The sequence below is a fragment of the Perognathus longimembris genome, chromosome 11, assembly GCF_023159225.1.
Source record: "Perognathus longimembris pacificus isolate PPM17 chromosome 11, ASM2315922v1, whole genome shotgun sequence".
Lineage (NCBI taxonomy): Eukaryota > Metazoa > Chordata > Mammalia > Rodentia > Heteromyidae > Perognathus > Perognathus longimembris.
Window position 1 is genome coordinate 27739082 of NC_063171.1, and position 20547 is coordinate 27759628.

The 20547-nt window shown below is 42.6% G+C and overlaps 3 protein-coding genes and 1 long non-coding RNA gene across 9 annotated transcripts in view; 2 read left to right on the top strand and 2 right to left on the bottom strand.

Moving 5' to 3' along the window:
- Positions 1-2040, bottom strand: part of C11H1orf105 (chromosome 11 C1orf105 homolog) — a 27491-nt gene extending 25451 nt beyond the window's left edge. Inside the window, exons 1-2 of the mRNA XM_048358180.1 lie at positions 1906-2040; positions 551-636 (exon numbers count right to left, since the gene is read on the bottom strand). Of these exons, the coding sequence (XP_048214137.1) occupies positions 551-636; positions 1906-2040 (221 nt within the window). The remainder of the gene's footprint in view (positions 1-550; positions 637-1905) is intronic.
- On the top strand, positions 1579-4234 carry Pigc (phosphatidylinositol glycan anchor biosynthesis class C). 3 transcript variants are annotated; one of them, XM_048358323.1, is made up of 2 exons: positions 1579-1829; positions 2896-4234. In XM_048358323.1, exon 2 carries the CDS (start codon positions 3099-3101, stop codon positions 3990-3992), a length of 894 nt encoding a protein of 297 aa, XP_048214280.1. In that variant the 5' UTR covers positions 1579-1829; positions 2896-3098; the 3' UTR covers positions 3993-4234. The 3 variants fall into 3 exon arrangements, with proteins under 3 accessions (XP_048214280.1, XP_048214281.1, XP_048214282.1); XM_048358324.1 differs by having other exon boundaries at positions 1579-1735; XM_048358325.1 differs by lacking the exon at positions 1579-1829 and adding an exon at positions 2077-2098.
- Positions 4235-7300: 3066 nt separating this feature from the next.
- The window catches only part of LOC125360262, a 39024-nt gene continuing 25777 nt past the window's right edge, over positions 7301-20547 (top strand). Inside the window, exon 1 of one of the 2 annotated variants that reach the window (XR_007212669.1) lies at positions 7301-7782. This is a non-coding gene — a long non-coding RNA (uncharacterized LOC125360262). Of the gene's footprint in view, positions 7783-11697; positions 12112-20547 lie in introns of those variants that run through there. The other variant, XR_007212668.1, reaches the window with a different exon arrangement.
- Dnm3 (dynamin 3) overlaps positions 17518-20547 on the bottom strand; it is a 492945-nt gene continuing 489915 nt past the window's right edge. Inside the window, exons 21-22 of one of the 3 annotated variants that reach the window (XR_007212664.1) lie at positions 18684-18786; positions 17518-17700 (exon numbers count right to left, since the gene is read on the bottom strand). Coding sequence is in view for 2 of the 3 variants with exons in the window: in XM_048358313.1 (XP_048214270.1) it covers positions 17664-17700 (37 nt within the window). In the remaining variant the exon portion in view is untranslated. Of the gene's footprint in view, positions 18787-20547 lie in introns of all 3 variants that reach the window. The other 2 variants (XM_048358313.1, XM_048358316.1) reach the window with 2 other exon arrangements.

Sequence of the window (20547 nt, forward strand, 5' to 3'; positions counted from 1 at the left end):
TAAAAATAAAGAGTGAAGAAGCCTGGTTATGGCACAGAAACTGCAATGCTTTCTCAGCCCTAATTTCTCCTGTATTATAAACCTGACATGTATTCAGTTTGATTAGAAAAACTTGAAAATTTTGTTGGTTTGATGAGGAGTGGGATTGATGAAATCAGAGAAGAGTGCCTCAAAACTAAATATAGGCAGCTGCTCCTCTGAAGATGGGAGATATGATTCTAAGCTTTTGAGAGCTAGGATTTGAAAATTTCAAACTATAGCAGAGGAGGAAAAAGTGGGGTGATGAGGAGAATGGAAGCATTGTGAGCGATCATACCCAAGGGCAAACTTGTCTTACATTCTTGAGTGGTGCCGGTAAAAAAGGAAGGTTATTTTGAGAGGGGAGTGGTCTTTATTCCTCCAGCCGGGCATGTACTCACAATTCACTTTTGTCTTAAAAAAAATCTATTTTTGTTTTTGAGTCCTCGGCTCACAATTCCCCTCCCCCCCCCACAAAGTATTCTCAGGATTTTCTGCAAACCTTTGTTCTCAGTGGTTGAGCTATTATTACCTTTGGGGTAGGCTGAGCACTAATGGCTTGTTTATGATGCTGGCTTCACTAAGCCAAGGAACCTTGTCAAATTTTGGAACAGAAGCCTAAAGAGAAATGAGAAGAGATCATTCAGTAGAATTTATCACTGCTATTATTATGGTGACCAAAATAAAGTAATGACAGCTGTTTAGCAATGAACATTTTACAACATTTTTGTCCTGGTCTCAGAGCATGGGCACTATCCCTGAGCTCAAGCCTAGTACTCTACCACTTTGAGCCATAGCACCACTTCCAGTTTTCTAGTGGTTAACTGGAGATAAGAGTCACATGGACTTTCCTACGTTGGCTGGCTTTGAACTGCAATCCTAAGATCTCAGCCTCCTGAGTAGTTAAGATTACAGACATGAGCCACTGGTGTCCAGCTTACAACACATTTGACTTTTTAAACCATTCCATAAAGTAGCCATCTTTTCTCCACTTTCCACGCAAAGAATCCCAAGCTCAGAATACTGTGAATAGGGGGTGGACTCCTGTGTTTTGAATTTTGTGTTTAATATAGCTCCTTGCTTCTTTATTACTTCCACCTGTACCTACATCCTCCACTACTTCTATGAATTCAGCTATCAGTGATCTTCTTCTATCCCAAGCTTCTGGCTATATTTTCAGACGCTCCATCTTCAGATGTCCACTTCTGAGAGGCAAGTTTAGGAAAGAACCAAGCTCTGAAGCCACAGACAATTGGTGTACTTTTTATCTGGATCCCCACTAACATTCCAGCTGCCTGGCTTTGGACAAATTATGACTTTTCCCATGATGATGTCACCACAAAGGTTAATTCACAGGAAAGCTCCTGAGCATCCTGGTTGAGCCTCTGTGGAAGGCATACAGGGATGCATGGGAACCCCTTAACAACAGATGCTGCTGGCATCTCTCCTCAATCCTGACTGGCTGATTCCCCTGTCTTTTTGTTGGGTACCAGCTTTTCCAGGCTCAGAGCCTTAGGCTTATGATCAGGACTCCAGGAAATGAGCCGCCAGTAGGGGGCAGAAGTGACCTTTCCCTGGAGCGGAAGGACGCTCTAGCCGCCAAGTGGTGCTAGACCCGGAAGTGTCCGGCTACAATTGCAACGCCTGACACCCAGGAAGCGAAAGGAGGTGGGCTGCCGCACTCTTCCGGCTGCGGTCGCCTAGTAACGCACGGCAGGTGGGTTCCGAGTAGCTGTCAATGTTTCCGGGCTCGGGTCTTGCCTGCCATTTAACCCCAGGCACAAGGCTAGGTGAGGGCCGCCGTCCCCAGGGTGAGAAGGGCGATCCTGGGGACGGCCTGCCCCGCCTCACCCAGCCCAGTTCTCAGCTCGGCTTCTCCGACCTCGCCAAGCCCGGTGCTAGGTCCTCCCGCCCCTCCCCGCCCGCGGCCCAGCGGGCCCCGGGCCCGGCGTCCATGCCGCAGTGGGTGGGGTGGGTGGGTAGCTTCCCGGGTTGCGAGGCAAAATCTGTCGTGTTCTCCATGGAGGAAATAAGCTCGGGCAGGAAGAACTCTTCCTCAGATTTGGTGTTTCTGACTTAGGTGTATACCTTGAGTAGAATTGGGGTGGTGACCCTAACCCGTTTCTCGGATTTTAAGTAGATGGTGTAGGTCTCTAAAGGATGGCAGGCTCAGTTAAATGACTGAAGAATCCTTCGTCCCTCCGAGCCCTTGGTTTTGGCTACAGTGCTCTTCTCCGTGTTGGACAGTTCACACGTGGTGTGAGATGGCTAACTTAGAACCAAAGCCTTTAACAGCTCAACGAAAGTGAAGGGTTCTGTCCCAATAAACGTGCCTAAGTTGCATGTGTGGCATTGGAGTGGCACCCATCTAAAGTTCCTGAACACTTAAGACTACAGGGAGAGAAGGGTGTGAGGTACTGGCTTTGAGATCAGACTTCTGGTTTGAATCCTGGCCTCACTACCTACAATTCAGTTGGGCCCCCAAACCGAAGCAATCTGAACCACAGCTGTTTTTGCCAGTTAAGATGGGACTAAGACTGGGAATGTAGCCGATGGGTAGAGCACTTGCCTAGCATGTGCAAGGGCGGGGCTTGGGTTCCCTCTTCCCCACACACACTAAAAATGAGACTGAATACTAACTTACAAGGTTGAGAAAACTATATGAAAGACTGTACATAAGGCAGCCGACACATGGTGGGCAGTGACAGTTAACACATATTGATTAGAGATTGTACTTTTAAAATGTGAAATGTAATTTTAATGTCCCAAATTATAAGGACATGTGATTTTTTTTTTTGTAAACTGATTTGGCTGTTTAACTCAGTTCTACCCTTGACGTTATACAACTTGGATTTATTCACAAGTCTCTCTTTCTAGGAAGTTTGTTGTCCTGCCTTAGAACACACCCATCTATTTGCAGGCCTAGACTGGGTGCCTGCCTTTGTAAACAAGGAGAGATCAGTAACATATCAACAGGAACTTCCAGAAAGGTCTTATTTCAAATCTTCATAAAGAACAAGAGCCACGTGGACTTCAGGGGACATTGAACTGGCCTGAGTTTTGAGGGATTGGATAACATAATGTGTGATGAAACTGAAACTGACACAAAGGAAGTCAAATGGCAGAAAGTCTTATATGAGCGACAGCCCTTCCCTGATAACTACGTGGACCGGCGGTTCCTGGAAGAGCTCCAGAAAAACATCTATGCCCGGAAATACCAATATTGGGCTGTGGTATTTGAGTCCAGTGTGGTGGTACAGCAGCTTTGCAGCGTCTGTGTTTTTGTGGTTATCTGGTGGTATATGGATGAGGGTCTGCTGGCTCCCCACTGGCTTTTTGGAACTGGCCTGGCATCTTCATTAATTGGCTATGTGCTGTTTGATCTAATTGATGGAGGTGAGGGACGGAAGAAGAGTGGGAGGACCCGTTGGGATGACCTCAAGAGTGCCCTGGTCTTTATTACTTTCACATACGGTTTTTCACCAGTGCTGAAGACCTTGACAGAATCTGTTAGCACAGACACTATCTATGCCATGTCAGTGTTTATGCTGTTAGGCCACCTCATCTTCTTTGATTATGGTGCCAACGCTGCCATTGTATCCAGCACACTGTCTTTGAACATGGCCATCTTTGCTTCTGTCTGCCTGGCCTCACGTCTACCCCGGTCTCTGCATGCCTTCATCATGGTGACATTTGCTATCCAGATTTTTGCCCTGTGGCCCATGTTACAAAAGAAACTGAAGGCATTTACTCCCCGCAGCTATGTGGGGGTCACACTGCTTTTTGCATTTTCAGCCCTTGGAGGCCTGCTGTCCATTAGTAGTGTGGGGGCTGTACTGTTTGCCCTTCTGCTGATTTCCATATCCTGTCTCTGCCCTTACTACCTCATTCGCCTGCAGCTTTTTAAGGAAAACATTCACGGGCCTTGGGATGAAGCTGAAATCAAAGAAGACTTGTCCAGGTTCCTAAGCTAAGTTAGGAACTTCCACTACATGATGAAAGCAAGCTGATTAGACTCACATCTTAACCATCATAATATCTGAAGGAATAGTTCCATTCTGGAAGCACCATGCTAATATGGGTGAGACAAGCGATCAGAAGAACATGGTTAACCAAAGGCTTTAGATGGAAAAGTTTTCTAGTGCCCTCTTGAATTACCTGCTATAACAAATGAACAAATGAGGTGATGTGGTTTCTATTTATTAAAAAACAACAACATACCCATCAAATTGTCTCTATTTTTCTGAAAGCTAGAGGCAGACAGAAGGGTTACAAACAGTGAAGAGAGAATAAATGTGTGTGTGTGTGTGTGTGTGTGTGTGTAAACTCATTTCTGTAGCTTTTACTTTTTTGTGAGCAGCTTCTTATGTATCTAGAGCTCAAATCTTAGAACTCAGGGTACTATGACCAGTTTCCTGGCCCAAGGCCATAGTAGTAGTCACTTAACTTTGACTCAGTTTCTCATTTGTGCTTTGTGAAGTGTGTAGATAATAAAGGAGAGCAATGTGTTAATACAAGTCAAATGTTAGAGGAGTTCCAGGAAGCTGGAGATAAAGTTCATCTGGAGTAAGTGGGACATACTTAAGAGAGGAAGTAGCCTTCGTTTAATCTTGGAGGATAGGTGGCATTTAAGTAAGCAAATGATGGTATTAGGGTGGTTTAACAAGAGCCTTCGTGCGGTAGGTAAGCAGTGTGATCAAATCATGGCTGAGTGTGGTTGTGGGACACAATGAGGCTAGTATGCCCTGTTCAGTGAGGTTTAGGGGGAAGAAGGAACCTCAGCTTGACCTCCATAGTTGTGCCTGCATGGAGTTGGCTACCTGTGCCTTCAAAGTGGCCAGAATTGGCTTATGATAACTTTGTAGTCCATGTGTGCTTGAAGGTAATATTGTCTGAGAAAGGGTTTCATTTTTTTTTTTTTGTTTTTTTGGCCAGTCCTGGGCCTTGGACTTAGTGCCTGAGCACTGTCCCTGGATTCTTTTTGCTCAAGGCTAGCACTCCACCAATTTGAGCCACAGTGCCACTTCTGGCCATTTTCTATATATGTGGTGCTGGGGAATCAAACCCAGGGCTTCATGTATACGAGGCGAGCACTCTTGCCACTAGGCCATATTCCCAGCCCTGAGATAGGGTTTTAAACTCAAATTATTCCGCTTCTCCTGAGTGCTAGGATTTTCCTAGTGCTGTGCATTCATGCTTAGCTGTTTTTTTGTTTGTTTTTTTGAAAATCTTTTTCATGGGGCTGGGAATATGGCCTAGCGGCAAGGGTGCTTGCCTCGTATACATGAAGCCCTTGGTTCAATACCCCAGCACCACATGTATAGAAAATGGCCAGAAGTGGCGCTGTGGCTCAAGTGGCAGAGTGCTAGCCTTGAGCAAAATGAAGCCAGGGACAGTGCTCAAGCCCTGAGTCCAAGGCCCAGGACTGGCACAAAAAAAAAAAAAAAATCTTTTTCATATTTTTGCCTATTTGAGGGAGTTTCTGATTGCCAACTTTAGGGAACTTGCTTGGTAATTATATCCATGTCAGTGAGCAGAAAGCTCTACAGATCTGAAGAACAGTGGGATGAATGCATTTGTGAATCATTTTCCATGTTCCTTCCCATCACACTGCTCGTTGGAGTCCCCTAATGCTAACTGTACTTGGTTGTTGTTTTTTTTTTGTTTTATTTTTTATTTATTTTCTTCTTCTTCTTATTATTTTTTTTGGCCAGTCCTGGGCCTTGGACTCAGGGCCTGAGCACTGTCCCTGGCTTCTTTATGCTCAAGGCTAGCACTCTGCCACATGAGCCACAGCGCCACTTCTGGCCGTTTTCTATATATGTGGTCCTGGGGAATCGAACCCAGGGCTTCATGTATACGAGGCAAGCACTCTTGCCACTAGGCCATATTCCCAGCCCTGTACTTGGTTTGGTGGCTGTAGAAGTTCTTTGGGGGTGGGGAGGTGGTAATAGTGGATGGGGAGTTGCAAGGCGTGAGTGAAAGTGAAAGTGAAGGAAACAGGATAGGAAAGTGGTCTCTTCAGGGAGAAGGCCGTCCCATCCAGAGTTAACTATACCATGTGTACCAAAGGGCCTGGTGGCAGGTATGTGGGTATAGTGGCAGGGATTAAGGCCTCTGTGTGAACACTTCACATTACCTTAGCTTGTAGTCAACAGCAAATCAAGGGGCCTTTGAAAAGGAATGTGCTACACGCATATTAATAAACTCTCCTACATAAAGTATATGCAAGTATATAAACTGGCAGCTGATGCTGAACATAACTCTTTACCACCTCCAAAAGCTGAACCCTCCCTGTTGCAGAAATGAGGGTCCCCACAGTGTGCATGGGTTAAGTGAGTTTCAGGAGAGGTGACTAGAGAATTCAGCATCTCCATATAAAGAGAGGAAGAATAGCAGGTGACTGTGGGGCCTGTAGCTGTGTGGACTTGTGTGTGTCTTAGCTATGGCATGAACAGCTATGAGAATCCAGAGTGAAGTAGGTATGTACTAATAGCAAGGTGGTTACGTTGCAGGTGCTTGAGATGCTGCATGTAGCACCCAGAGCAGAACAGCTCAGAGTTGTGAGGATAATTTAGAGACATATCAAGAGATAGAACCCAGTGCTTTTGTACCTGGAGTTCTTGGTACAGAACTGGTAGCCCCACAATGAGACTATAGTGCTATTAGAAATAGGTCACTGAGACAAGTAGAATTATCCAAATGAAAGAAATTAAAGTTCAAGGAGAACACACTATGAGGAATGGGTTGCAGAGGACAAGAATGCTTGAAAAGAAGGCCTATAAAAGTACTCAGGGTAGAGCTGAGGGAATAGTTCACCAGGAAACAACTGCCTAGAATGCACGAGGCACTGGATATAATCTCTAGCCCTGAAAAATATAAACTTACCAGGGTGGAAGACAGTGATTTGTTTACCAAATTGCAACATACAGAAGATATTGGAATTGGAGCAGGATACATCGAGGCTGAGTGAAAATACCATTTTATGTATTTTCTGCAATGTAACTCTAAAAAGTTATACAGGCCAAGACCAGAAATGTTTTTGAAAAGCATAGGAAAAATTGTAAGAAAAGAAAAGCTGTAAATGTTTTGTTAGGAAACTTAAGAAATCTTGAGGCATTTAGTATTGCAATTAAGGATGACACTCACCTGTGGTATGTTTTCTTGGACGGCAGCTCCCACAGGAATTTAGGCCTAGAGAATGATTGGTAGCAGCTGGTATGGCAGTTGCTGGGAAAGTGACTCATCACTTCAGCCACACTGAAGGAGTCTAAATAGAATATTCACGATTTTGATCTCTGAAAGACTGTGTGTAGAGGGCAGGTTTTTGTGCTTAAGTTGTGATGAAATATCAACCGATGAAACCGCTTGCTTGCCTAAGAAGCAATCGGAAGGCTGGAGAGCAGTGTTGCAAGTGAGAGCAAGGAGAGGAATGGGAGGCAGCTCTCTCAGATATGATTGTTCCAGACTGGATCTTAACTTCCTTCCAAAGCCCATAAGCTAAAGGCATTGTCCTGCTAGGTGGTGGTAGAACCTTTAGGAGGTGGGGCTTAGTGGGCGGAAGTTATATCACTGGGGAGGGTGTGCCCTTGAAGGGGATATTAGGACTCAGACAGGAGTTTCCCTCATCTCCTACCCTCTCTTAGCTGACCTGAGGTGAGCAGCTCTTCTCCAGCACACATTTCCTGCATATGTACTTATTGCTTCACCACAAGGCCGAAAACAGTGGAGCCATCCAACATTGGACTGAAACTCTCCAAAACTGTGAGTCAAAACAGCTCTTTCCTCCTTTCTGATGACTATCTCTGATATTTTGTTGGGGATGGGGAAGCTGAGCAACAGGTGTCAAGGACTGAGGTTGGGATGGTGGGAATCAAGGAGAGGCAGAGCTGCTAGGCGGAAGGTTACCTGCTTTGCACTGGGAGGCAGCTGGCTTGTGATTTGCCTGTAGCTACAATGCTTAGCACAGGGGCGGTGCTTCTGCGGAAGATGCTATCAGTGGTGAGTGCGAGATTTGGATGCTTATGTCAGTATTAGAAAACCTTTAAGTGGCTGTGGGCTTTAAAGTTTATACTGAAAGCTGGGTGCCAGTGGCTCATACCTGTAATCCTAGCCACTCAGGAGGCTGAGATCTAAGGATCGCAGTTCAAAGTCAGCCCAGGCAGGAAAATCTCTGAGACTCATCTCCAACTAAGCACCAAAACAGCTGAAAGTGGAACTATGGCTCAAGTGATAAAGTGCTAGTCCAGACCAAAGAAGTCCAGGGACTGTGCTCAGTTCAAGCTCCAGGACCAGCACACATACACACACGTTCATATTGAGCACATGGAAGGAGGTATATGAATGGAGCTATCCTGTACATCTTCTAAGCTAAAGAAAAGTTCTAGGACAAGAGAAGGAAAAGTCAGCAGAGGGCATCAGTTACATGATAATACAATATTTCAAACCACTGAATTCAGGGAAGTAGGTGTGGGACGCAGTGCCATCTTGTGGAAGTTATTAATATTCCTTTTTACAACAGCATTCAATAAAGACCTTGTAATTGCTTTCTCAAGTGTGGCTTGGGAAATGACTGTAACACTTCAGGTCTCCACAAACCCCGGAGGAAAAGATACACTGGGGTTTTAGGAATAATAGCGCTCATATCTTGGAGCACTGAACACATCTCAAGCACTGTGTTATGTGTGCTGTATATACATTATCTTGTTCTCATCACAGTCATGTAAGAGGTATTTTCTCCATTTTACAGCTGAGGAGACTAAGACTCTGTGTTAGGAACTTGTTCTAGCCAATATTGGTAGGCCATGCTAATAATTCTACTTTTCTGACAGTTGACTTGTTACAAAGGTTAAGGACCATGGATACATAGTCATCTTGTCATCTCTTTTAACCTTTATCTTATTCTCCCAACACCCATCAGAAAATTAATTGTCTGCCTAGGCCTACCTCTACATATTTTCTACCATTTGTACTTTATGACATTTGGCCTCTATTTAGTCAACATGTTTTTTGAGCACTCACTATATGACAAGTATTGTTCTATATTTTTGGGATACATTTATGAGTGGAGATGTTAATGTTCTCTGACACCATAGAATTTATATTCTAGTGAGAAGATACAGTTAACAAATGTGAAGGGAAGACAGCAAATGCTAAGAGAGGCAGGAAAAAGTGGGATAGTATTCCATAAATAGGTTGGAGTAGGTCTCATAGAAAAGGTAACTTTTAACAAAAGACTTGAAGTATATGATTTTAATTCTCTGGATAAAGAGGGAATTGCTGCTAGAAAGGTCCTGAAGAACGCTTGACTTGTTTGGGGAAAGGCAAGGGGTGCCTCAGCAGGGTGAGCAAGGAGGGTAGAGGATGAGGTCAAAGATGTAAGGTGGGATTGTCATTGTAGGCCTATTGAATAGTTGCAGGCAATGGAAAGGATTTAGGCTTTTATTCTGAGATGGGAACCATGGAGACAACATCATGGAGACAAAGTAGGGCATGATCTGATATAGATTTTGAAATCTTCATTCATTGGTGACTATGAGCCAAGAGATTAGGGGGCTCTTCAAGGAATCCACCAAGAGAAGATGGCTGCGCAACACACAGCAATGGTAAAGACAATAGTAAAACTGGTCATGTTATGAATATAAATTGAAAGTAAAGCCAGGCACCAGGGACTCATGCCAATAATCCTAGCGACTCAGGAAGCTGAGATCTGAGGATTATGGTCCAAAGCCAGCCTGGGCAGGAAAGTCCCTGAGACTTTTATCTCCAAATAACCATCTGAAAACTGAAAATGGCACTGTGGCTCAAAGTGGTAGAGAGCTGGACTTGAGCTGAAGAGCTCAGGGACAGAACCCAGGCCCAGAGTTCAAGCCCCACAGCTGACAAAAAATAAAAATAAAAGTAAAGCAAGCAGGGATTCTGAATATATTAAGCATATGATATGAAACAGAAAAATATAAATTAAGACTTTTGGCTTACACAAATTGAGAGCTGGATGTGCCATCAATTGTGATGGGAGCAGAGAGAATTTAAGTGGAGACCGAAGTTGAGCCATCTAGAGTGTTTGTAGTGTTTGTAGAAACCCAAACAGAAATATTGAGTAGGGAATAGGAGATGTGAGTTTGGAGTTTAAGGACGATCTTGAAATGGAGATATAAATTCAGGACTAATTGGTTGATAGTATGAACAATGTTTAGTGCTATGATACTGAATGAGATCATTAGAAAAATCCATATAGACAGAAACAGGAGAACCAAAACCTCCAAATGAGTGAAAGTAAGTGAAGACAAGGGTTGAGATTTAACCAGAAGAAAGAGCAAGGTTTGAGCTCACGTGGTAGAACACCACAAGCACAAAAACTTAGTGATAGCATCCAGGCCCTGGGTTCAAGCCCCAAGACTCACACACACACACACACACACACACACACACGAGCCAGGTTTGAGTGTGGTAATGCAATAACTATTTGGAATAGATTAAAATGAGAATGGGAGAGGATTTGAAGCAGTAAATGCAGTTTGGATGTTTTGCTTCAGAGGGGAATCAGGAAACAGTGCAGACCAAGAGAAGTAAATTGGTAGTAGGTTTTATATGCTGGTTGAAATCTAAATGGTAGAGAGTGGTAGTTGATGTGTGAGAGGGAAGAGTTGCAGGAGGATACTCTTGAGCAGGTAAGAGCTCAGTGCACAACTGAAAGGACAGAAGCATAGATAGGCTAACAAATGGCAAGGTAGTGTGTATAGAAACATGCTGGTGAGTGGGTAGACTAGGAGATTCTTTGAAAATTCCTTTCCGAATGGTTCAGTTTTCTCAGAAAGCTTGGAGGCAAGGAGACAGGTGAAGATGATGATGGAGGAGGAAGTTACAGGAAATGAGGAAAGGGTAGGTATGAGAAAGCTCAGGATATTGGGAGAGTGGATAGACTGAGGATGTGTAATAATCATCATCTAGTAGTATTAAGAGCTTCAGCACAGAGGTGGTGAATTTCAAATAAGCCTATTTGCATTTAGTGGTATAAACCATGTAGAGATCTGGATTCGCCCAATGTGAATTTATCAAACTGAAGGACCAGGAGACAGGTATATATGCATGGACATGATTATAAAGATTGACCTTGGGATTTCAGATGGATCAGCAGAGTGAACTGTCCTATACCTATAGGACAGGAGGCTGAGGGACAGAAAAAGGTCAATGGACTGAAATACAATAGGAGAAGTAGAAAGAAGACAGGAGCGGAGGTCAGGGTATGGATAAGGATTTTGGTAGTAGCTCAAGTAGAGTAGGGGCAAGTTCTTTGGAAGAGTGAAATCCAAGAAATTAAGAGGCAGGATGGGTAGGTTGCTGTCTTCACGTATAAGAAAATGCCCAAGAACTAAGATAGGAGTAGTCCTGGAGGGAGCCGCAATGAAATTGAGTGCAAACCACTAGGAAACAGGAAGAAAGGATTGGAGGTTGTAGGAGAACTCAACTGCAGGAAGCGGTAGATTTGGGCAGCCAAAGCCTTGTTGGAAAATAATGGCTTAGACCATGCTCTACTTGTTAGCTGCTTTTTGCTTTTGCAACTTGTGTCACGGATGTGGGCTTGTTTTTTTTTTGGGGGGGGGGCAGGAAACAACAGCAATCGTCAACCAAACCAAAGCAAAACAACACTTCTCAGTTTACCTTCTTGGGATTCACAGGACGATTGCCAGGAGGGAGCAGCTGTTTTCTGCCGGGCATTTGCACGGTTCCAGGCTTGGCAACACCCTTGTGCTGGACCCTTTTCATGTCCTTCAAGGAATGCAGGTGTAAACAGTGCCCTGGGAAGGAGCTTAGAAAGACTGGTGGCCTTTTCTGTGACCCAGTGGTATCTCCATTCATATGCATCCAGGATCAGCTCCATGTCCTCTGATCCAAAGTAGCTCTGAAGTTCTTTTGACCATTCTGCCCTTGGGATGGTGGAACAAACTGATGTCTCCAGTGCTGGGAACAATGGTCTCTTGGACCCCCCTTAGAAGCTAGCTTAGAGAAGCGGCATCTGCCTTCCCAAGCCCAGCTGGCTCGTGGCTCCTACATTCCAGAAAGGCCACATGGCCCAAGTCACATTCAACTCTGGTAAGTGAGAACTGTGTGGGCCTCCTGCTCCTTTGCAATTGCTAAATAAACAGATCCTTAAGGCCTTAGGCAGCTTTTGTGTATGTAGATGTGAGTAATTTTTGTCTTTAAAAAAGAAGACAGACAGACATGGTTTTTGAAATATACCTCCTGAAATGAGAATCGGAAGAAGGAAATAAAACCCTTAAAAACCTGAAAGACTTTTTTGTAGTGTTGCAGGGGCTTTAAATGGATGCTTTCTTAGCAGCTGTTTTTTTGTTGCTTTTTGCTAGTCCTGGGCCTTGGGACTCATGGCCTGAGCACTGTCCCTGGCTTATTTTTTCTTTTTTTTCTTTTTGCTCAAGGCTAGCACTCTGCCAACTTGAGCCACAGCCCCACTTCTGGCCACTTTCTATATATGTGGTGCAGGGGAATCAAACCCAGGGCTTCATGTATATGAGGCAAGCACTCTTGCCACTAGACCATATTCCCAGCCCTCTTAGCAGCTGTTGTGAGAGGCAGGGCTATCCTCAGTGACTTCTGGGTTCCTTTGTGTGGCCTTCTGGGCTTTGCTGAGGTTTTCTTGTGCTTGTTGGTGACTCACATTCATGGATTTCATTGAAGATACAAAATAGGGCTGAAACAAATGCTGGAGGGGGTGCGGGGAAAGAGGCACCCTTCTCTATCGTTGGTGGGAGTGCAAATTAGTACAACCACTTTGGAGAACAGTATGGAGGTTTCTCAAAAAGCTCAATATAGACCTACCCTATGACCCAGCCATACCACTCCTAGGCATCTATCCTAAACAGCAAAACCCAAGATATCAAAAAGACATTTGTACTTCCATGTTTATCGCTGCACAATTCACAATAGCCAAAATATGGAAACAACCCAGATGCCCCTCCACAGATGAATGCATCCAAAAAATATGGTACCTATACACAATGAAGTACTACATAGCGATTAGGAATGGTGAAATATTGGTATTCGCAGGGAAATGGTCAGAACTCGAACAAATAATGTTGAGCGAGACAAGCCTAGAACACAGAAAACAAAGGGGCATGATCTCCCTGATATATGATTGTTAAGAAAGGGAGATGGAGAGACAGTAGAGACCAGGTCTGTGAAACCAAAAACTGCTTGTCAAATGGTATTCCCCACAGGATTTGGGCAGCGACCCCACAGTATATAACTAAAACCAAACAACTACTTAACATATAAAGGTCAAAAATTGACCTCTCAGTGGAATACAATAGCTCAAAAGCTATGCATGTATGTTCATATAAGATTACTGTCGACATATTGTCTAATATCGACATTACATTTAAAGCCCTAGGCGAATTTTCTCGGGTTTGGCCACGTGGCTACTGTATGTTCTTGATACATTGTATATTGTATATATGTCTACCTGACCTAGAGAAGGGAAAGAAAAACAGGGCGTAAGATATCACAAGAAATGTACACACTGCCCTACTATGTAACTGTACCCTTTTTGCACAATACCTTGTCAAAAAATTTTGTCTTCAATTAATAAATAAATTAAAAAAAATAGGGCTGAAAACTGGATCTGAAATCATTCCATGAAATCAGATGAGAAACAGAGTGTGGAAGTAGCAGTGTATATTCCTGACTCACCTAGTAGCAGGCAGCTCCTCATCTTTTTTTTTTTTTGGCCAGTCCTGGGGCTTGGACTCTGGGCCTGAGCACTGTCCCTGGCTTCTTTTTGCTCAAGGCTAGCACTCTGCCACTTGAGCCACAGCGCCACTTCTGGCCATTTTCTGTATATGTGGTGCTGGGGAATCGAACCCAGGGCCTCATGTATATGAGGCAGGCACTCTTGCCACTAGGCCATATCCCCAGCCCAGCTCCTCATCTTTTTAGTCTGATCTCAGGTACAGTCTCTAATCACTACAAAGACCTACTGAGGTGATTCCCCTTCTTTCAACAATCTTAACTTTCTGTGAATGAGTTTTACATAAAAATGAGTTCATAGTTGGGAATGTTTTCAGGATGTCAAGAAACTGTACTAAAAAGTAGTATTAATTTTCAGAGGATTGTTAGTATCATGCTTAATATTGAGTTATCAAATGAATGTTGGTTGGGAAGCACAACTTTTTTAAAACCAGGCGACAAAGAGTACTGAAGTACATATTACAAATCTATTAAAATACCCTTTGCTTGTAAATAAACAGCTGTTACTTGCTTACCTTTGTGTTGTGGCTTAGATAGGAGATGTTCTCCAAAGACTTCCTGTTGAGGCTTGATTGTGATGGGCCTTTAGAAAGTAATTGGAACTGGGTTCCAGTGGCTTGGGTTTGTAATCCTAGCTAATCAGGAAGCTGAGATGGTTTGAAGCCACCCTGCGCAGCTAAGTTCATGAGACTTTTTAATCTCCAATTAACCACCAAAATACTGTAAGTGGAGCTGTTGTTCAAAGCAGTACAGTGCTAGCCTTGAGCAAAAAAGCTCAGGGGCAGTATTCAGGCACTGAAATCAAGCACCATGATGGTTAAAAAAAATAAAGTAATTGGATCCTGAGGGCTCTGATATATTAGTGGATCCAATTGCTCATGGATTAAAATCTCAGAACTGTGAGCTGAAACAAGTCCTTGGTCTCTAAAGATGTTTTACTTTGGCACAGTGATCAAAGTCAAGCTAATACACTCTGCATAGCTTTTTTTCTTGAAACACCCCTTAACTGTATGTTCATGTAGTCTTTAAAACTTACAGACATTATCAGTGGAACTCTGTAAGGAAAGGATTAGAAGTTTTATCTTTTCCTACCTTCAGTTGTCTTCTGTCCATCTCTTAGACGTTCTGAATCTTTCTGGCTGTAGACAGGGGAACTGTCGTTCCTCTCTTTGCTGCCAGTGAAAGACAGCTGCAGAGCAACTTCTGGATCGAAAGCCTCTTGCTTAGGATCCAAAGCAAGTTCGCAGACCTCTTGACAGCTTTATGACTAATGTGTCTTTTTTCAACCCACACTCAAGTGACTTAGTATTCTGACCGAATATTCCATTAGGAATGAAGAATTTGGATTTTGATTGGCTGAAATGGATTCCATTGTTTCTTGATCAGAAGTCACAATTACTGTGTTCTGCCACATTTGCTTAGTTTGGGACAAATGGACAATAAGGTTCTAGAACTGAAGTAGCATTGAGTAATAATCCCCTCCAGAAAGATGACCAGATTTAACTTGGGGAGGTGGTAGAAAATAATCTGGGAATATCTTACCTGTTGGGCTGAGGATGCTAATCTGGCCACAATGCTATCCAGTAGGAATATGGATTTGATAAATCAAGTGCCTGCACTGAGGTCATAGGAAGGGCAAAAGACTATATGTAGGCCATGTATCACTATGCATCAGCCAGCCTCCTCCAGGTATGTAGGAGCTTCAGCTGGAAGCTGTGCTTTGTTGCCTGTAAACTTAGTTACCAGTGGCTCTGTTAGAAACTAGGACACAAAGTGAATGTCATATATAATATGAAACTTTTCATCTGCGGAGCTAGTTAACTAGTTTTGCTTGAACAGTTCAGTTCTTAACAGTTTTTACCACTAAGAGGGGGTTTCTTTTGAAAACTGGGAAATCCTACCCATGTCTCCCCCACTCTTTTCCTGGCCAAGGCTTACCTACCTCAAAAGGAAGTACAATGACAATTTAGTAACTGGAACACTGAGTCCTGATGAATGACTTTTTTACACATCCATAAGTGATCTTATGAGACCCACTGGACAATGTTGAAGTGCTATTTTTTTTTAATGTGTGTGTGCAAGTTCTGGCTGTCTCTGAGAAGCTGGTTTTGTTTTGATTTCCAGCCCTGGGGGCTGCCTTTGAGCTGTGATTCTCAGATCTCAGCCTCCTGAAGTAGTTAGGATTACAGGCCTGGGCCACCTGCAACCAGTGAAGTGCTACCTTCAGAGCACTCTGATTTGGGCCATGTAAATCTTCAAAATAGAAAATGCTAAATGAAATGTGAAACTGCTAAAAGGTGCCATATACTTGGCATTTTTATACTGGGTTACCTTAATAATAAACATTTTATTCAAATGTATCTTTGAGTAGCTTTAAAAAAAATAATGGCCTAAAACTTCACTCAAGGCTGGGTGATGGAAGATGATGGTTCAAAGCCAGCCTAGGTAGAAAAGTTCATGAGACTCCATCTTCAAAATGGCAAAAAGCTAGATGGGAAGCATGGGTCAAGTGCCAAACAAATGAGGCACATTGTTCAAACCCTGGTACCAAACAGATAACAAAAAAAATCCCCAACTTCATCTCAAATGATCATTTGAAGACTGAGATAAATTTTATTTCTTTCTCAAAGGTAGTAAATACATGATTAGTATTTTACTAATATTATGAAGAATCTTCTTGAGGGGCTGGAGGCATGTCTCAAGTGGGAGAATACCTGCCTAATAAACACAAGGCCCTAAGTTCAATCCCTGGTACTGAACAAAACAACAGAAAAAGACATTTATTTGCCTTGTTGAACTCATATTTTGATCAGTAGGGTTCTTTTTCCCTTTGAATTTGCCAAATAGAATTTGTGAGGCTTATAGGGATGAGTGTTACAGTTCACACATACTCCAGCTGTGTGGGAGGCAGCAGTAAGAAGATCACGGTCAGCCTGTGAGAAAACGGGAGCTCTTATGTGAAAGATAAACTAAAGCAAAAAGAAAAAAAGAGGGGAGGGGTCTTGGCACAAATAGTAGTGCAAGGCCCTGAATTTAAGCTCCATTACCTCCAAAATATAAGAATTTGTGTTGGCCGTGAGTGGCTCATACCTGTAATCCTAGCTACTCAGGAAGCTGAGATTGAGGATGGCGGCTTAAAGCCAGCACTGGCAGGGAAGTCCGTGAGACTCTTAGCTCCAATTAACTACCAGAAAACTGGAAGTTGTGCTATGGCTCAAGTGGTAGAGTGCTAGTCTTGAGCTGAGGAGCTCAGGGCCAGCACCCAGGCCCAGAGTTCAAGCCCCACAACCAACCAAAAAAAACCAACAACCAAAAACCAGAATTTGTGAGGTTATGAGCTCAGCACTATGAGCTTACATAATCTCCTATAAAGGTGTTTAAAACAACAATAAAATAAACAACAAAATAGAAAAATATTTTGGTGCAATAAAAATTGCTAGTGGGATTCCTGGAGACAGGTTGAAACTGTTCAGTGTTCTGTGTTTTTCTGGATCCTAGAATTTTCTTCACTTTTCTGTTTGCACAGAAATTTCAGTGGAAGATGCTTTGCTGATTTCTGCCAAAGAGCATTTTAAACGCTTTAAATGCTCTCAAAACGTCTATCTTTTTTGAAAAATTTAAGTTCCTTAAAATACCAGATTAGGTACTTTTCATCTTACTTACCTGGCATAAAAACAAACTCCTAATTTTGGTTGTCTTCTTTAGAAAATGAAACAGCACATCTCTTAATTTTTTATATAGAATAAACTTTATTTTTTATTATAGACATGGATCAAAAATAAAAGTTTTTATATACATATGACATATTGTGCAAACAAAAGGCTTTTAAATATCATGGAGAGACAATGTTGTTGGGAAGAAAAGGAGGTGAATGATGGGGGTTAGGATGGTCTTCCTGGAACTGCAGGAGGGGGTCGCCTAGTAAAAACAAAACAAAAGAAAATAACAAAAAGAAAAAAACAGATTCGGAGGAAGCAAACAATGTTTAAGTTATAAAACAAATACAAATGAAAGCATGCAAAAAAATATCCCACAAAAGATCAATTCAAATCAGAGAAAAGAAGCAGGCAGGCATGCAGGAAGAATGAAGGGGCACTATCATATAGCAAAGTTAGTAGTTCCCAGGATATTGCATGGTCACTAGCAGCGTGCTAGACATGAGCCATTTGTGCATACTGAGCCGTCTTACTATGTCGTCCCATGGAATGATAAATCCTTGCAATCATATAGAAGAGAACTATGACTAGTACTCAGGCCCGAATATCTTTATAAACTAGCATATTTGACTCCTAGCCCTGGTTTTGTGACACTCGTTTTTTTTTCCAAAGACTGAAATAAATGGTGTGTGATTTCTACAGAGGGAGAAGTTATTGATCTAGAAGTATGAACGTTTTTTATTTAAGTGTGGGGAATTTGAAGCTGTCAAGAGATCAAGAGGGAAATGTAATCATGGAAATTTTACAGAAAAAGATTTGTAAATAAAGATGTGCTGCAGATCAAGAGCCCTGATGTGTGCTAACATGAAATCAAGCCTAGGGAAACTAGGAGGCAGAGGCACAGCTTTGATAACCTCAGGATTTTGTAGGGTTTCTGCCCTGTTTGAGAACTAGTTTCAGCTGAAATTCCAATATATTCTGAAGTGGGTCCAGGACAAATAAAAGCTGATTTGCTGGATCTTTTTTTTTTTTTTTTAAACTTGTTCATATTCCTAGTGTGGCTACTTTTTGGTCAGGTCCATGGTTTGTGAAGTCAGATGTAGCAAGCAGGCAAAGAGCAGGCCACGCAAAATGTGTCCCATTGGTTTCCAGCAGAAAGGCTGTGCTTTCATTTTCTCCTTCTAATGGAATCAGTAATGAGCTCAACGTGACAGCAAGCCAGAGAACTGGGAGGTGGTCTCATACCCTACTCTCTGTGGGACTTCACTGTGGCTACTCATCCAGGTGTCCACCAACATGCTCATTTCACCTCAGTCTGGTGACACTTCAGTGAGTGGAGCAATGAGGTCTACAAAAACAAAAAACAAAAACAAAACAAACACTTCTTTTTTTTAATCTTCCAAGAGAGGGAGAGAGAGAGAGGTTAATGGAAACAAACTGACTGGTTGATTTCTTTTTTTCTTTCTTTCTTTTGAGCAGTAGTTTCAAAAAGTGATCCTACCTTCCCCTAAATCTAGGACTACTTTTTCTTCAGTCCAATTGAATCTGGCCACACCAAGGAGACCTCCCCTCCATTAAAATGACCAGAAACTTGTTATTAGTACCTAGCCTTTCAGGGGGGTTGGGGGTGGGGTGCCTGCCAGCCTTTAGCTTGTGACAGCAGGTAATAGCTATCCCTGGTGTTTTCATGAAGAGAATGTAATTAAGTTTCTGTCAGCCTCAATGAGATTTATCACCTGTCCAGTAAACAAACTATTTTGGAGTTCTGAAGGGGCTTTAGAAAACTTTAATTACCTCAGCAGGGTGGGGAGGTGAGCCATTAAACTGAACAGCCAGTGTGCACAGATCTGAGGAGACATTCTGTGAGCCTGTGCCAAAACGCTTTCTTCTTGGAGCTGGTTTGGTGTTGTAATCCAGAAACAGAATCTGAAACTTTATGCTCGAAATATATTTTCCCTGACAGCTAGAAACGTTTGTTGCAAACTATCAGGATGATATCCCAGTAGCCAGTTCCTTCTCATCTCCACTTACCTTGGATTTAACTTTCCAAAGGAGCATTGTTGATGATGCCCTTAATGGATTAGTTAGTTCTACCATGGATCTTAGTAGTTTGAGCTTTTGAAATTGTTTTCTCTCCACAAATGCCCCATATTATTAATCGATCACACTGCAGTTTTTATTTTAGTGTCAGTACTGGCACTTGAACCCAGGGCCTGAGACCTGTACTTTAGCTTTTTCACTCAAGGCTAGTGCTTGACCACTTGAGCCACAGCTCCACTTCCAGATTTTTGGTGGTTAATTGGGGGGAAAAAAAGAGACTTACAGACTTTACTGCCCAGGCTGGTTTTGAACTATTTTCCTCAGGTCTTTGCCTCCTGAGTAGCTAGGATTACAGGCCTGACAGCATCATACTGGAGCTTTTTATACGTACAACTACAAAGGTATTTAATGCTGTTACTTCACTGTACAAGTTGGAATGCTGAGTTGCTAACAAATATACCAGACAAGCAAGTCTACCCAATGCAGATTATAATTTCAGGTTATATTTTCCCAAATTTTCTGAAAAATAGCCTTTTAAGTTGCTGGGCCAAAATACTAAGGTAAAGAGAACTTTGGGAAACTGTGAATTAAGGCTGTAGTTTTAGCCAGTATCTTTTGCAAGTGTTCTAATTGGCCATAGCGTGAAAGAACATCTTCATATGGATCATGAGCACTATATATAAATTGATTATTAATAAGAATGAGGAATTATCCACCTTTTCTTCACTCAACATCAGTGCTACAATTTATCACAATGGTGATATTCTCCTGGTAAGATCCCTGGGAAGATTTTCCTTATAGATTTTTACCCTTCAATGAGAATCTCACAAAATGTGATTTGCTTGCTTGCTATTGCTAACTTGATATCCCAGAGCAGAGGATGAGCCCTAAGGCTTGGTAAAGTGAAGAAAGAAAGGCAACAGAAATAGAGTTCAAAAGCAAACCTCCTTCTCTTCTATCACTTTAATCTTGTGAATGTAACATAATTTAATAGATCTCTGTTTCAGAGAGTGGCAGAAAGGAAAGAGGAAATATTCTGAGTCCTACACCAGGTTCACTAAAACTTGCA